Source organism: Mustela putorius, unplaced genomic scaffold (genome assembly GCF_011764305.1).
Source record: "Mustela putorius furo isolate JIRA1106 unplaced genomic scaffold, ASM1176430v1.1 tig00003836_pilon_pilon_pilon, whole genome shotgun sequence".
NCBI classification, from domain to species: Eukaryota; Metazoa; Chordata; class Mammalia; order Carnivora; family Mustelidae; genus Mustela; species Mustela putorius.
In genome coordinates this window covers 25,703,864-25,720,672 of record NW_025421989.1, presented here as the reverse complement: position 1 = coordinate 25,720,672, position 16,809 = coordinate 25,703,864, and the positions used below count along the sequence as shown (strand labels likewise).

The 16,809-nt window shown below is 41.7% G+C and overlaps 1 protein-coding gene across 5 annotated transcripts in view; it reads right to left on the bottom strand.

Annotated features, from left to right (window-relative positions):
• The window catches only part of GK (glycerol kinase), a 75,723-nt gene that overhangs the window by 51,151 nt on the left and 7,763 nt on the right, over nt 1-16,809 (bottom strand). For all 5 annotated transcript variants that reach the window (XM_013061114.2, XM_013061117.2, XM_013061115.2 and 2 more), the window contains exons 2-4: nt 12,672-12,745; nt 10,497-10,603; nt 417-494 (exon numbers count right to left, since the gene is read on the bottom strand). In XM_013061114.2, coding sequence (XP_012916568.1) covers nt 417-494; nt 10,497-10,603; nt 12,672-12,745 — 259 coding nt within the window. The remainder of the gene's footprint in view (nt 1-416; nt 495-10,496; nt 10,604-12,671; nt 12,746-16,809) is intronic.

Here is a 16,809-nt window from a genome sequence, read left to right as displayed (position 1 = left end):
ATTTTATTTTCATAACCTCAGATGAGTCCATTCCAATTACTAGACGGGAAGAACAGGTACACAAGTACCTCACAGAGAGAGGACTGTGAACATGTGTAATTTTGATTTTTCACGGGGAGGAGGCACGATCTCTTTTAGGCGTCAGAAACGGCAGGGACTATAAAACATTTGTGGCAACGCTGAACCATTTGTATAATACAAACAATCAGGAAAAGGAGAAAGATGTGATTCAAGATGTCAATAAATACCTGACAGTGGCAAATAAGAGAACAACTCATTTCTTAGAGGACTATTCTGGTCATCCTATCCGACTATAGGAAACACGGCTGCATGCTTTCTCAGCCACACATTTCAGGGGAACAGTGCTTGCAAGTGGAGAAAGGCCTTGAATTTGACATCCATGAACAACAGCTTACCCACAGCATTGTAGAGAGGCTCTCCGGTTAACTTGTCCCAGACTACAGTGGTCTCCCTCTGGTTACTGACACCAATAGCTTCAAAGAGAAGATGAAACAGAAGGGAATATAAATTAAACAAGCAGAAAACTACTTCAGGAGAATAGTTCTCCTGTGTTGTTGTTGTTTTTTTTTTTTTTTTTTTTTAACAAGCATAACAAAACTTAATTATTTGAAAAAACACTTGGCACTTCTGTAGTGGCAATGAATATACTGTCTGTGAGCAGCTCGGGGAGAAGTAAACACCCACTGTCGAGTGCTTCTCTATATTTCTGCAAGACTGCTCCCCACTTCACGAGCACACGACAACACGGACCCAGGTCTGTATCCAAACGAAAAGCTCCCAGGTGAACTTATAAAAAAGGGAATGCACTAATTTCAGATTTATAATACCCAATTCGTTATTCTATGGAGACCAATAATCACCTCATCCATTTACTGATAAACTGCTATAGGCAATTTCTCTCTGGGGGCACGCACACGCCTACAATTTAAGAGAACAGCTACAGCTAAAATCCTTCACACTGGGCAACCTCCTACTGTGGTTCTTCAGAAATTGTTTTGTTTCTGTAATGGAATATGTTCTAAGACATATGAATTTGAATAAGGCATAAATACAACAATATGTGATGGCATTTACATTACACTGACCTTCGCACAACTCAAACACTGTAGTCCGTAGTTATTCTAGGTAAAAATACTAACCCATGCCATTTTATTCAATTCAGCTTGATTCAGCTGTAGCAGAGGTTCTCAGACTCGGCTGTACATCAGAACCAATCAGAGAGCTTTTTAAAAAAAAAAAATATCAGTGCCCAGGCCATGACCCAAACATTTCAATTCAACAGACTGAGATAGGATCTGAACATCAGTATTTCTCCTTTACAACGATTCTACCACGCAGCCTGGGTTGAACACATCAGGCTGAAGGATCGAACTCTCTAGAGTGTAAGGTGAGAACTGACTTTAAAGGCTCTATAATCAATAACAGGTCTTCCTCTTAAATTTCCCTGAAAACCATTCATCCTGTGACCATTCGGACAGCCCTTCTAGTGATAAAATGCTACCTCTCTTGAGGCAGACCAGTCTTTATTCTCAACTTTGTTATTTTAAAAAAATCCTCTTCCTTGTAGTTTTCACCTACAGATCTCTGCTACAGGCTTTGGGGATATATGGTAGAAGGTTAATACTTCTCCTACGTGCAAGTTTTTCACAAACTTGAGGCAGCTATATTGCCCCCCACCCCAGGTCTTCCCTTTCCCTGTGTAAGCTAAACAGTCTAATTTCCTTCCACTGCTCCCACCGTATGGCATGGTTTATTTATTTTTATTTTAAGTAATCCCTATGCCCAGCATGGGGCTCAAGCTCACAACCCCAAGATCAAGAGTCAGATGCTCTCCTGACAGAGCCAGCTGGGCACCCTTCCATGTGGCGTCATTTAAAATCCCTTCGCCACCACCCCTAGGAACATGCAACTTGCTGTCTGTACTGTTTAAATTGTACACCCAGAATAAAACACAATAGGAGGGGCGCCTGGGTGGCTCAGTGGGTTAAAGCCTCTGCCTTCGGCTCAAGTCGTGATCCCAGGGTCCTGGGATCGAGCCCGCATCGGGCTCTCTGCTCAGCAGGGGGCCTGCTTCCTCCTCTCTCTCTCCCTGCCTGCCTCTCTGACTACTTGTGATCTCTCTGTCAAATAAATAAAAATTTAAACAAACAAACAAACAAAAAAAAAAAAAAACAAAAACACAATAGGAATGTTCTGACCAGCAGAGACCTGAGAAGGACCAATACTTCCCTTGTGTTAAATAATCTTTTTAAAGCTCAAAACAACTATTTATCTTTAAAACAATACACTAAAATCTAAATTAGAAAGTAATTACTTAGATTTTACTTTAAGGAGATTTTGTAACAGCAATGAAAACTGGCATATGTAAAATGAAAATGTATGTACTTTACTGAGGTCTATAACTGACACAGAACACAGTTTCAGGTATACAACAGAATTGGGTAGGTGTATGTATTGCGAAGAGATCACAATAAATCTAGTATCCTGTCAGCATACAAAGTTACATAATATGCAATACAATACTGCTAACTATAGTCACCAGGCTGTACAATATATCCCCATGACTTACCAATTTTATGACTAGAGTTTGTATTTCATCTCCCATCTCCCATTTTGCCCCCTTCCACCAGCAACCACCGATCTGTTCTCTGCCTCTATGAGTTTTGTGTTGTTTTTTGAATTCCACATAAAAGTAAAGTCCTACAGTGTTCGTCTTTCTCTGACTTATTTCACTTAGCATATGCTTAAGGTCCATCCATGTGGTCACAAATGACAAGAGTTCATTTTTCATAGCTGATTAATATTCCACTGGATATCCCATTCATCCATCAATGGACACTGTGGGCGCTGCTGTCTTGGCTATTGTGAATAACTGCAATGACCAGAGGGGTGTGTTTATCTTTTCGAATTAGTGTTTTCATTTCCTTTGGGTAAATACCCAGAAGTGGAATTGCTGGATTATATGGTAGCTCTGTTTTTTACTTTTTTGAGGAACCTGCATACTGTTTTCCACAGTGGCTGTACCAGTTTGCAGTCTCATCAACAGAGCACAATGGTTCCCCTTCCTCCACATGCTCCCTAATGGCTGTCATGGTGTTTTTGACAACAGCCATTCTGATAGGTGTGATGGGATATTTCACTGTGGTTTTGATCTGTACTTTCCGATAATGAGTGACGATGAGCATCTTTTCAGATGCTGTGGGCCATCTGTAGGACTTCTCTGGAAAAATGACATTTCGGTCCCATGATCATTTTTTAATCAGACTGCTTGTTTGCTATTAGTGAGTTGTAATTCTTTGTAATTTTGGATATTAACCCCTTATCAGATAATATGATTTGCGAATACATTTTCCCATTTAGTAGATTGCCTTTTGTTGATGGTTTCCTTTGCTGGGCAGGGGCCTTTTTGTTTAGTTTTTGGTTACTGATTCAAGTTCTTTGCTTTTGTTTGGCCTATTCAGGTTTTCTATTTCTTCATGATTCAGTCTGGGAAGACTGTAGGTTTCCAGAAATGTATCAGTTTCTTCTAGGTTGTCCAACTTACCGACCTATAATTGTTCACAGCATTCTCTTACGATGCTGTGTTTCTTTGGTATCAGCTGTAACTTCCTCCCTTTTATTTCTTATTTATTTGAGCCCTTTCCTTTTTTTCTTAGAAAGTCTAGCTAATAGTTTAATAACCTATATCCAAAGCAAATTTACTTACCAGAACAACTTTTCTAAAGGCACAGATGACTGACAGTCTTTACTTCAAGAAACTTCAAGGCATAGGGTAAAAGGAAGAGATTTGGGGGGCATTTCCTTAGTATCAGAAGACACTAATGTTTGTAGGAATAAAGATGGAAGACAAAGGAGAATGTGGTGGGGGAGAAGGGGAGCTAGAAATCATTTGGACATGGTCTTGATTCTTGTCGTGACAGGAGGGGATGAGATGAATGCACAGGTGGAGGGAGGAGCCTCAAGAAGACAAAAGGCTGTTGCTTTCCTTGGGATGTGGGGAAGTGGGTAAGAGCTCTAGGTTACGTACAGGAATAGGAAATGAGGAATTAAGCCCCCATAGCCTCAATGTTCTCTGTGAAGTAGAACACAAGGTTATCTGCTCAAATGAGCTCAAGCAAAATAAGATCATAGGGTTTCTGGCACTATTTAATTAGAGCTCAGACTCTGAAACCAGACTGCTGGGGTTCAAATTCGAATTCCTGTTTCCTAGCAGCATGACCCTGGATCTCAATCTGTTTCATCTTCTGCAAAATGGGGTTACAGTCAGGAACCCCTAGGTTAATGCTTATTACGATAGTGCCCAGCACATAGTAACTGCTTAATAAATGCTCCTTACTGCTTCCATTGTCATCAATATTATTATTTTTAAGTAATTAATTTATCTTAGAGATAGAGAAAGCACAAGCAGGAGGGGCAGAGAGAGAGAGAGAGACTCTCAGGCAGACTCCAGACTGAGCGTGGAGCCTGACTTAGGGGTCGATCCCATCTGAGCCGTCTAAGATTTGGTCACTTAATCGACTGCACCACCCAAGTGCCCCTCATTGTCATCGATATTATTGAGGAAAAGAATGGACTAATAGTTGTAGAGCAGGACCCATAAAGGAATTGCCCAGCAGTACTGAGGACAAAACAGAGGCCAGAGAACTCAGTGGGACCTCAGCAATGGAATACTGTGAACATGATAGTTTTAGTGACAACTTTACACTGTAGGGTCACAATGAATTCATGGTCCAGTAAAATCTCCTGTTCCTCCCCACTAGGTTAATTCTTGTTCACTTAGCTACAGTCTCTGAGTCAATATTCTCTGCCCTTTAGACTACCCTTCTTTATTGGCTCACTCTTAACTTACATTCAGAATGCAATCTAGGGCTATATTCTATCTGACTCATTGGTCACAGGTTCCTCCCTGACCATTCCTTCTTTCCCTTCTATCTTGATTCCTTTGTGCCAAGTAACTACTGCTTTTCTTGCAGACAGTCAAAGTCCAGCAAAAGCTTCTCAGGAATTCTCCTACAGCCATAAATACATCTCCATTACTGATTTCTACTCAGGGCACACAGGCCTTCTGCAGTACCTCTGAACTTTTTCAGTGTTCTAACTTCCTGTCACTTTACCCTAAAATCCTCTGTACTTTAAGTCCTACAGTGTTTGTCTTTGTACTCTGAGATCAAGAGTCACATGCTCTACCTACTGTGCCAGCTAGGCACCCCTGTTATTTTGTTTTGTTTTGTTTTGTTTCAAAGGAAATTTTCTGGGGCGCCTGGGTGGCTCACTCAGTTGGCCTTTTGCTCAGGTCATGATCCTGGGGTCCTTGGATCGAGTCCCACATCAGGCTCCCTGCTCAGCGGGGAGTTTCCTTCTCCCTCTTCCTCTGCCACTCCCTCTGCCTCTCCCCCTGTTCATGCTTGTGCTCTTGTTATCTCTCTCAAATGAATAATAAAAAATATTTTAAAAAATGTATAAAAAAGGGGCACCTGAGTGGCTCAGTGGGTTAAAACCTCTGCCTTTGGCTTAGGTCATGATCTCAGGGTCCTGGGATGGAGCCCCACATCCGGCTCTCTGCTCAGCAGCGACCCTACCCCCCCCAACCCCGCCTGACTTTCTGCCTACTTGTGATCTCTGTCTGTCAAATAAATAAAATCTTTTTAAAAATGTATAAAAAATAAAAAAATAAAATAAAATAAAATCAGGAGCACCAGCCTGGCTCAGTTGGTAGAGCATGCAACTCTTTGATATCAGGATCATCAGTTCAAGCCCCATGCTGGCCCTAGAGCCCACTTAAAAATTATTAAAAATAAAATCCTAATTTATAATTGGAACACATTTTTAGGAAAAGAAAGAAAAAAACAAAGCAAAAACGACCAGAAGTGAAATAGTAAGAGCCCTGGAGGAAGGCTTTGGGGCCACTAAAAAGTGCTGTGTGGGAAAAGGTCTAAAGCTTTGTAAGAAAAACAGCCTCTGAAAAATGTGTGCTTAACACACGTTTTAACATTTGGAAATGAGATGTAGCCACAGCTGGGAAGCTATTTTGGAGAACAAGGTGCCTTTCTAAGACACCTTAGATGTTCTAAGACGCTGTCCCCGCCCGGAGTAGAGAGAAGACAGAAGTGAGTGTGGATACGTTCAGCAGGGCTGGGCAGCAGATGTGGGGGGTTTCTCTTTCCTCTAACAATATGGTAACTACATATGATAGAAGAGAATTTAATCACTGAAAATTGTATGCTCTCGGATTTTTTTATTTTTTGAAATTTTTAAAAAGATTTTTATGTATTTATTTGACAGAGATTACAAGTAGGCAGAGAGACAGGTGGGGGGTAGGGGGTGGAGGGGGGAAGCAGGCTCCCCGCTGAGCAGAGAGCCTGATGCGGGGCTTGATCCCAGAACCCTGAGATCATGACCTGAGCTGAAGGCAGAGGCTTTAACCCACCGAGCCACCCAGGCGCCCCTAAATTTATTTTTTAAAGTAATCTCCATACTCAAGCTAAGGCTCAAACTCGGGACCCCAAGATCAAGACCTGTATGCTCTACCAGCCAGAACAGCCAGGTACCCCTATGTTCTCAGGGCTAAAGCGGTATATGTTATGTTTTGCTTCTATCACAGGAAGATGAATGAAGAGTATCTGATATTTGAATTCTTTATATACTCTATAGCTCCTTCAGTCTAGTCACAGGCAAACAGAGCTTCCCAACTCCTCAAGAAGCAGCCTATTTACTTGTCTTGGACTCCTGCGTGCTGTTGAGCTGGAAAGGGAACTTTAATTTGGGAGACATTGTTCATCCAGACTTGAAATCCACCAGGTTTCTGGTGGAGGACAACTAACACCAATCAAGTGAGAATTTTCAAAAGAAATACAACCAGCTAGGGCCACCTGGCTGGCTCGATCAGGGAGCATGCGACTCTTGATCTCAGGGTTGTGAGTTGGAGCCCCATGCTGGGTGCAGAGGGATGTAAAGATTGCTTAAAAATAAAATCTTTTTTCAACATTTTGAGGAAAAAAGATTTTATTTTTAAGCAATCTTTACATCCCTCTGCACCCAGCGTATCATGCTTAGCGAAATAAGTCAAGCAGAGAAAGACAACTATCATATGATCTCCCTGATATGAGGAAGTGGTGATGCAACATGGAGGCTTAAGTGGGTAGAAGAATAAATGAAACAAGATGGGATTGGGAGGGAGACAAACCATAAGTGACTCTTAATCTCACAAAACAAACTGAGGGTTGCTGGGGGGAGGGGGTTTGGGAGAAGGGGGTGGGATTATGGACATTGGGGAGGGTATGTGATTTGGTGAGTGCTGTGAAGTGTGTAAACCTGGTGATTCACAGACCTGTACCCCTGGGGATAAAATATATGTTTATAAAAAATAAAAAATTAAAAAAAAAAAAAAATAATAAAATCTTTAAAAAATAAGTAAAATCTTTTAAAAAAAGAAATATAACCAGCTATGATAAATGCTTAATGATTTTTTAAAAAGATTTTTATTTGTTGGAGGGAGGGAGGGAGAGAGAGAGAGAGCACTAGCAAGGGAGAGAGGCAGAGGGAGACGCTGAGCAGGAAGCCCAATATGGGGGCTCAACCCCAGGACCCTGGGATCATGACCTGAGCTAAAGGCGGACACTCAACTGACTGAACCACCCAAGCGCCCCTAAACTCTTAACATTAAAGCTAAGACTATCAATAAATTGGTCTTCAGCTATTTATTTGCTACATGGGACCTAAAAAGTGAAGTGGTTTAAAAAACAAAGAGAAGTGGTTTGTGAAGTTAGCAGTATGGCTCAGGAAAATGAGCACTGGCTCATAAGACAGGGGAGTTGTGCTTTAATATTAACACTAATAAATAGCTACATGACCTCCAAAAAGTTCTTTTCCCTCATTTGCAGCTAGGTTTCGGTGACAGAAGATCTTTCAGAGCATCAGTGTTCCGCGAGCTAGACTTCTTTGTAGGCAAGCGAAAGTCTGGCCCTTGGCAGTGCCAATTCAATGAACTAACTTAAAATAAAATTTAGCACAACTGACCTGGAATGGGGGGGGGTGTGGAACAGTCTCTATCTTGGCCACCCTCTGGTATTCGTTGAGAAGGAAATGCCGGGTCACTTTGGCTCAGGTATGGGTTTCACAAGGGCCAGACACAGAGAGTGTAATTAGCTCAAGGGGAAGGCAAGGCACTTAATAGGAAGTATGCATCACCTTCAAAAATATCACAAAAACAAGAGAAAGGGGCACCTGGGTGGCTCAGTGGGTTAAGCCTCTGCCTTCAGCTTGGGTCATGATCTCAGGGTCCTGGGATGGAGCCCCACATCAGGCTCTGTGCTCACCGGGGAGCCTGCTTCCCCTCTATCTCTCTGCCTGCCTCTCTGCCTACTTGTGATCTCTGTCAAATAAATAAATAAATAAAATCTTTAAAAAAAGAAAAAAAAAGAGGACGAAAAGGAATGGCACCCGAGCCTCGAGGTCTAGAAGGCCACCCTGTTGCAGCCGATCCTACCTATGAGAAAGGTAGAATGACATCAAAACCAAGGCTGATCACCCTGGAATCCACATCCTGAACGTGGCTTTAGAAGTCACCTAGATTCTTCATGTCTTTGGTATGGATATTTTGACAATAGAGTGTGCTACTGAATGCCTCCTGTATGTTTAGGTCATTTAGGTTGTAAAAGCTATGAGAACAAGGATACAACCAGCTACTGCTTTGATGCACAGCTCATCTACAAGTTGGTGAAGGTAACTCTAAAGGAATTCTGAAGCACTTCCACACAGATGTAGGGACAACCAAGGGTCGGATATTCCATTAATTTGTGATTGCATTAATATGTGTCTCCCTCACTTGGTTCTTAGCTACAAGACATTTGTGCTCCACTGTTTCCCTAGCATACCCAGTGCATGAGTCTGCTCAATAAATGGTTTTGATAACATTTAGTCTTTTTTTTTTTAAGACGCATCCATTTATTTTAGAGGGAGAGCACCAGCAGGAGGGGCAGAGGGAGAATCTGAAGCAGACTCCCCACTGAGCACAGAGCCCAAAGCAGAGCTTGATCCTACCACCCTGAGACCACGACCCAAGCTGAAACCAAGAGCTGGATGCTTAAACGACTGTGCCACCCAGGCGTCCCGTCCAGTCTTTTTAAAGTAAGTTTTATTTATACAAATAGACGAAAGTATGAAAAAAAAATTCAAAGGTTCTCCTCAGCATCTCTACCAAAATAAGTAATTGAAGTTTCGACTCAGGAGTGTTAGTAAATCTCAGAGCCAATGTGATGTGAATCAAGGCACCATTACTCCAAACTGATGGCTGCCCTTACTTACATAAGGTCCAACTAGCTAAGGGGGTGAATGGGCGGCTCAATGGGCGGAGTCTGCTTGAGATTCTCCCTCTCCCTCTGCCCTTCCCCCTGGCTGTGTGTGCTCTCTCTCTCAAATAAATAAATCTTTAAAAACAATATAACTACTTGGAATTAATAGAGATCTGTAGTGATCTAATATTCTCAATTATTTCAGGGAGAGTCTCTTAAAATGTTTTGATTCCAATCCCCCACCGCCAGCTGTTCCCCAATCTATCTGGGGGCTCCAGCAAAAACCCCAAGCATCATCTTTGACCCATCATTTCCCTCCACAGCACTACTCTATTACCCTAACTTCCAATACACTGTCAAGTTCTGCCCCCTCTCTCGGCCTCCCCTGCCACCACTGTCAGTCAAGTCACTATCCTCTTTTCTCAGGACTTCCACAGCACCCCCTACACTGGTCTCCCTGTGTCCATACTCAGACCTTCACGACTTAACCACAAAGCTCAACATTGTAGTGAGGAAGCTGTCTGCAAACTGCCATTCTGTCACCTTGCTTAAAACTTTCTCATGGCCAGCTCCCTATAATACTAAGAGTAACACCCAAACTCCTAACCATGGCTGACAAGGCCCTATCTGTTTCCCCAATTTCTGCTCCTACTGAAACCCCGGGTGCACCTCTGCCCTCATCCTTCTTTTACTCCACTTTTGACACACTGGCCTTTTTCTGACCCAGGAATACACTAAGCTATTCCCACCTCAGGACCACTGCAGCACGTGCTGCTTCCTTTTCCTCAAACTTTTTTCTCCCAGCTATTTGCATGGTTGGCCCCTTTTGGCTTTTGAGACCTTAGCAAATGTGTCCCCTCCTCAAAAAGGTCTTCTCTAGCCACCCAAACTAAAGTAAGCCTTTCCAGGCACACACCACTGTATCACCCAGTTTGAGCTTCTGCATGGGACTTCTTAGTATCTGAGATCAGCTTGTAGTTGTCTGCTCTTATTGTTGGGCTCACACCCACTGGAATACAAGCTTCATAAGAACAGGGACCTCATCTTCTCATTTACTGTCGCATGCTAGGTTCACACAGAGATGATGCTTGCCACTGCACAGGCACTCGGTTATGTGCTGAATAAAGCAATGTACAAATTTGATTGAGATAATAATACATGGAGAAAAATATTCTATTCAAATACCTTTTATGTTGGAAATATCAATATTGAGCTGTCCAAGTTTCTCACATGTTTTCTCTATACACTCATAGACAGATTGCAGAATTTCCTTAGGATCTTGTTCCACCCATCTTTGAACAAAAGAATGTATTTGGTTAGTCCACAAGAAAGCAATACATGTGTCATTTATTTCTCTAGAATTGTGCACGTATGAGGGTGTGACTGGTGCATAAATCAACAAAAATTACATCAGGAAAGGAAAGCATCACCAATATTCTAAACAAATGATTGTAAACACCAGTCTATTCCCTTGTGTTTTCCTTATTCTTCAAATAGTAATTAATCATCTGAAAGGCGGCAAGTAATGACCACAAATAGCAGACACTCTACCTACTTTAAATAACTTTTTCAAATCCAGTAAGAAATTAGTTCCCCAATTCTTTATATCCTGTGGCTCTGATGAATTTTAATAAACCATCTACATGTTTTCACTAGTTACTAGCTATTTCTAAGTAGAGTGAAATATATGTATGAATCTTGGGATGGATGGACTGATTGATCTACTTATTTATTTGGGTATGTACTTATTTATTTATTCATGAAGCAAAAGGAAAAGTATACTAATCTCCTTTGCCATTTTTCTCCCAAGTTATTTTGTGAGAATTTAGGGGAAAAATTTCAATTTCTTCCAGTAATTATCTCATGTAGACAAGGGATTGCTTTCAGTTTTCAGGCCCAATGCCAGTACCATTTTGGTAAGGTACGAGGACTTCGGAAAGATAAAAGTCTCATAATAAATGACACAGGAGAGAAATGTGGAAAAAACAAATGACAAGGAAAACCACAAGTAAAAAGGACCCCAAATTTTAAAAATCCTACCCTCCAATCTGCAAGTACAAGGGAATTTCAAGTGCCTTTTTTCTTGGTCTTCCTTGAGCTTGCCATGCTTTCCTGAGCTTTGAATTCTCTAAATTCTTTTTCTAAAAACCTAACTTCCTTCCACATATTTCTAACTTCTGTTTCTTTAAGACCCAGATGCTCTCTCTTCAAACTGCACTGGAATTAGGCCTGTGGATAGCCATTCTAATGTTGGTACCGTATCAATAGCTTTTACTATTAAAGTAATTTTCTAAAATGAAGGAGAACATTTTTCATGGAAAGGAAATACCAAAATTTGGTAGGGCATCAAGTTTTTTTACTTTCTTAAATCCATTAAATTTTAAAGTAAAATAGATAGAAAGTTCACAATTTCTTGAATTTTAACAAATGTATGTATCCATCTAACAAATACCCCAGGTCAGTCAAGATCTAGAATTATTCCTGTCACTCCTGAAAGTTCTTTCATGCCTCCTTCAAGTCAATCACATATTCCATAGACAACCAGTTTCTGGGTTTCTATCATCTTACTTTAGTCTCTTCTTGTATCTCAGATACAGGCAGGTAGTACATACTCCGTTGCGTTCAGCCTTTTTCATGTTTCATGATATTAATACAAATCAACCATGCTGTTGCATGCATCAGTTCGTGTTTTAAAATTTGCCTCATGGTATTTCACTGTTATTCATTCCACAGATGACAGACATTTGGGTTGTTTCCAGCTTGGGGTATTATGAATAAAGCTGCTATAAACATTCATGTATGCCTTTCTATAGCCATATGCTTTCTGCTTTCATTTCTCTTGGATAAATTCCTAAGAGCAGAATCTGCAGATATGTGGCTGATTTCATAAGAAACTGCCACAGCTTTTCCAAGTGGGTACATCATAAACATCACTAAATTCTAAATAATACACTTAACATTCTATTTAATCACAACTACTACATACGCACATTATTCCCAAGAAGGATGACTTCACCATTAGATGGTAAGAGATATGAATGCTTACACTGCAATCAGCAAAGCAGTGCTTCGCCAAGGATGGACGGAGAACTAAATGCTTTCAAAGTCAGTGCGGGATTTCCGATATTTAATACTCCTTTACTTTATTATCCCTTCCTTTCCTGTCACTGAATTCCCAAGTCATCAATCACTATTATTGCTGGGCCACCAAGGTATTACTTCTTTCCTTGACTAAAACCTCTCTCTCAAGTCTTCCCAGGAGAGGTTTGGTCAAGTTTGCTTTACAAGGCCAGAAGGTTTAGAAGGCGAGATGGATTAATAGACATGAGGTATCTTTATGTATTAAAGCAGGAGACATACCCTTCTCTTGGAAACTCTTGTTTTATTTCCACTTGATGATGACTTAGTAGTTCAGCTGTTTTTGAATTGAAAACCTGAAAAACATATTACAATGTTAGGGTAAAAATGCACGTAGAGAGCAAAGGTGTTCAGAGCTTTTCAGCAAGAAGTTCTCAGTCACTGACAGAAAAAGTCTGCTCAGGTTTTTTTTTAAGATTTTGTTTATTTATTTGATCACAAGTAGGCAGAGAGACAGGAGGAAGTAGGCTTCCTGCCTAGCAGAGAGCCTGATGCGGGGCTCAATCCCAGGACCTCAGGATCATGACCTGAGCCAAAGGCAGAAGCTTTAACCCACTGAGCCACCCAGTGCCTCAGTCTCATCAGTTTTAAGGCCACACAGGATGTTCTACCTTCTCTTCAGATAGAGTCATGATAAAGAGAAATCGATTGGACATGAAGCTAAAGGGACAATTCCTTACTCTTAAAACAAAACAAAATTCACTCCAGATGTAGGAAACTGAATACATCAACCAATTAATGAGCATGGATCTCAAGAGAGAGTAGGAAAACCAAGAATAAGAGAGAGGCGATAAAACGCTGATGATGACGTTGTAAGGTTCTATCCTGCTTCCATCTTGGATACAGAGACTGAGAGTCATTGATGCCCACGCAGAGAAGGGCACTGCACAGATTCCTTCAAAGGGAAGCACAGCAATGCATCTAGCTCTCATAAAGGTAAAAACAGAGCCCTATCAACAGGGCAAAAGTGTTTCCTGGCCTATCTGGCAAAGTGCTCCGTGTGACATACCTGTCATGAGTTTTTGACCTTTGGTAAAAACATTTAAATTTCTTTTTAAGATTTTATTTATTTGACAGAGATCCCAAGTAGGCAGAGCAGCAGGCAGAGAGAGAGGGGGAAGCAGGCTCCCCGCCGAGCAGAGCACGATGTGGGACTCGATCCCAGGACCCTGAGATCACAAACTGAGCCAAAGGCAGAGGCTTAACCCACTGAGCCACCCAGGCGCCCCTTGGTACAAATCATTTAAACCAATGGATGAAACCTACCAAAGAAGTGCTGTACAATCCTCCTCAATTTTACTACTGCTAAAACAATACTCAGGGGGAAAAAAAAAAAAAAAACTTAGGGTGCCTACGTGGCTCACTCGGTTAAGCTTCTCTGCCTTTGGCTCAGGTCATGATCCCGGGGTCCTGGGATCGAGCCCCAAGTCGGACTCTCTGCTTAGCAGGGAGCCTGCTTCTCCCTCTGCCTCAGCCTAACCCCTGTCTCTCATGAATAAATAAAATCTTCAAAAGAAAAAAACTCCGCCACCTTTTCTCTTATACACTCTTTTTCACGTGCCTGAACCTATACTTGAGTACCAGAGTCCTTAGGCTTTCAGAGTCGTGATTCCTATTTTAATTAAACTCAACTTCCGAAATCACTGTAATTACAGTGGAGAAGTTACATCCAATTAGTTAAGAAAGCGTTTCCATGCCTAGGTTTCCTGTGGGAGAAAACTACCTGCTCAATGCAGTCTATGAAAGAGAAAGTAAGAGAAGACACACCGTGAGCAGCTGCGGCCCTCCCTCCCCAGCGCACTATCTTCCTTTTGGGAGGACATCATAAATGCAACGAAAGCAAGAAGGTAAATTCTCAAGTCCTTGGAAGAGATAAAATATTCTACAAGTCAAAGGTTAACTTGACATGTCATAAATAAAAGGCACTTGACAGAATCCCAAATAATATCCCTCTAATTTCAACTTAGCATTAGGGTGTATCTCTAGGATGTTCACTCCATTTGTTCTGTTTTATTTGGAATTATCTCTAGGGCCTAGAGTAGTACCTGGCATAGGGCTTACAATAAACATTTGTTGAATGCCTGAAAAAATATGGTCTACCCAGTACTTATTGGAAGAAAATTACCAAATCAAATAAGAAATGGTTATGTGGTAGGAAATCTCTAATAGAGAACCACAGTTGTATTATTTTTATCCATACTACTATGACTCCCAGGATCTACTCACAAATCCCCAAAGGACTCTGGGTTAGGAGACAAGGTGTCCCTTCTGGTTGGCTGGATTCACAAAGACCGCAACAGCACACCTGTGGGGCTCTGAATGGAGTAGGATCCCTGTTCGATCATCTAGTAGTTTTCACTAGGCTAACTTCAGGACCCTCACATGAATGGATTTGTAGGCCTTTGGAATAGGCAGAGAAAAAGGAAGGATTTTGGGACATTCCATCCGGCTTATTAGACTGCGATGCTGGTAATCACAAACCATCTGGATGTAACAGGATGGAGCCTGGACCGCCTTACTCTTTCAGAGTTCTGAAACTGTGCAGAATATAGAGGTACCATCTGTAGAGGTTTAGGAGCTGACCCTGTGAACACTTCCATATTTGTGGGACACTTTCTAGGTTTCCTATTTTTAGAATCATCAACTTGCTTACTACAGCATTGTCCAAGAGAAATACAATGCAAACACTTATGTAATTTTAAGTTTTTTCATTAAAAAAAAAAAACAGTAAAAAGAGGCAGGTAAAATTAACTAATGTTTCATTTAGGTCACTAGAGCTAAAAAATTATCATTCTGACAAGTGATCAACAGCAAAAACTATTAATGAGACCTGCTACCTTTTTTAGAAGCCAAGTCTTTGAAATCTAGTATATATTTTATGCTTATGGTCCGTCTCAATTTGGACTCACCACATCGGAAGTGGGCAATAGCCATATGTGGCTAGTGGCTATTATACAGGATGGTGAAATTCTGCAGTACTATTTTTCTCATACATCTAGGTTCACGTGAAGATGTTTAATGACTGTCCATTTGTCTGCAGATAGACAAAAGTACGAAGAAGGCTAATGATGTTTCACAATACTTTCTGCCTGGAGGGTTATGAACTCTATGAGAACACAACGCCCAGGAGCAAGAATGCTAGTCTGATGTTTTCCAGCAGATCCCAAAAGCTACTGTCAACCAAAGATGGCAGTGGCTATATAGCTTGTTTTATAAAAGTTCTAGCATAGTCATTGTTTAAAACTCATTAGGTGGCAAAGGAGAAAAACCTCAAAATTGCAGATATTCCTCACTTTTTTCTCCCTTTTCAGATTTGAAATTCACCGAATTTAAAAGTCAGTTAAAACTTCAGATGCAGGGGCTCCTGGGTGGCTCAGTGGGTTAAGCCTCTGCCTTCAGCTCAGGTCATATCTCAGCATCCTGGGATTAAGCTCCACATCCAGCTCTCTGCCTACTTGTGCTCTGTCTCTGCCAAATAAATAAATAAAATCTTAAAAAAAAAAAACTTCAGATGCACAACAGCACAGAGTCGTAGGCTTTCTTTAAGAAAATTGGGATGCCTGGGTGGCTCAGTTGTTTGAGCTGCTGCCTTCGGCTCAGGTCATGGTCCCAGGGTCCTGGGATCGAGCCCCACATCGGGCTCCTTGCTCGGCAGGGAGCCCGCTTCTCTCGCTACCTCTGCCAGACACTCTGCCTGCTTGTGTGTGCTCTCTCTCTTGAACTCTCTCTCTCTAACAAATAAATAAATTAAATCTTAAAAAAAAAAAAGAAAATTAATTAAAAGGTACATTTGAAGGCACAAGGAATCTGTACTTCCTGGAAGACATCGCTGAGATCCTGTGAGTCCATATTTTCAAAATATGCCGCTTACATCTCTAGGACCCTTCAGAGGCTCAAAAGAAGGGACAGGGAGCTCCAGCTGAGCCTCTGGGCCATGCCATACCTCGGATTTCACATTTTATCGACATTAGCTTCCAGATTTAGGCCCTCTCAGAAAAAAACTTAACGGGGCGCCTGGGTGGCTCAGTGGGTTAAGGCCTCTGCCTTCAATTCGGGTCATGATCCCAGGGTCCTGAAATTGAGCCCCATATCAGGCTCTCTGCTCAGCAGGGAGCCTGCTTCCCTCACCACCCCCACCCAACGCCTCCACCTGGCTCTCTGCCTACTTGTGATCTCTGTCAAATAAATAAATAAAAACCTTAAAAAAAAAAAAAAGAAAAAGAGGGGCACCTGGGTGGCTCAGTGGGTTAAAGCCTCTGCCTTCAGCTCAGGTCATGATCCCAGGGTCCTGGGATCGAGCCCCGCATTAGGATCTCTGCTCAGTGGGGAGCCTGCTTTCCCCTCTCTCTCTGCCTGCCTC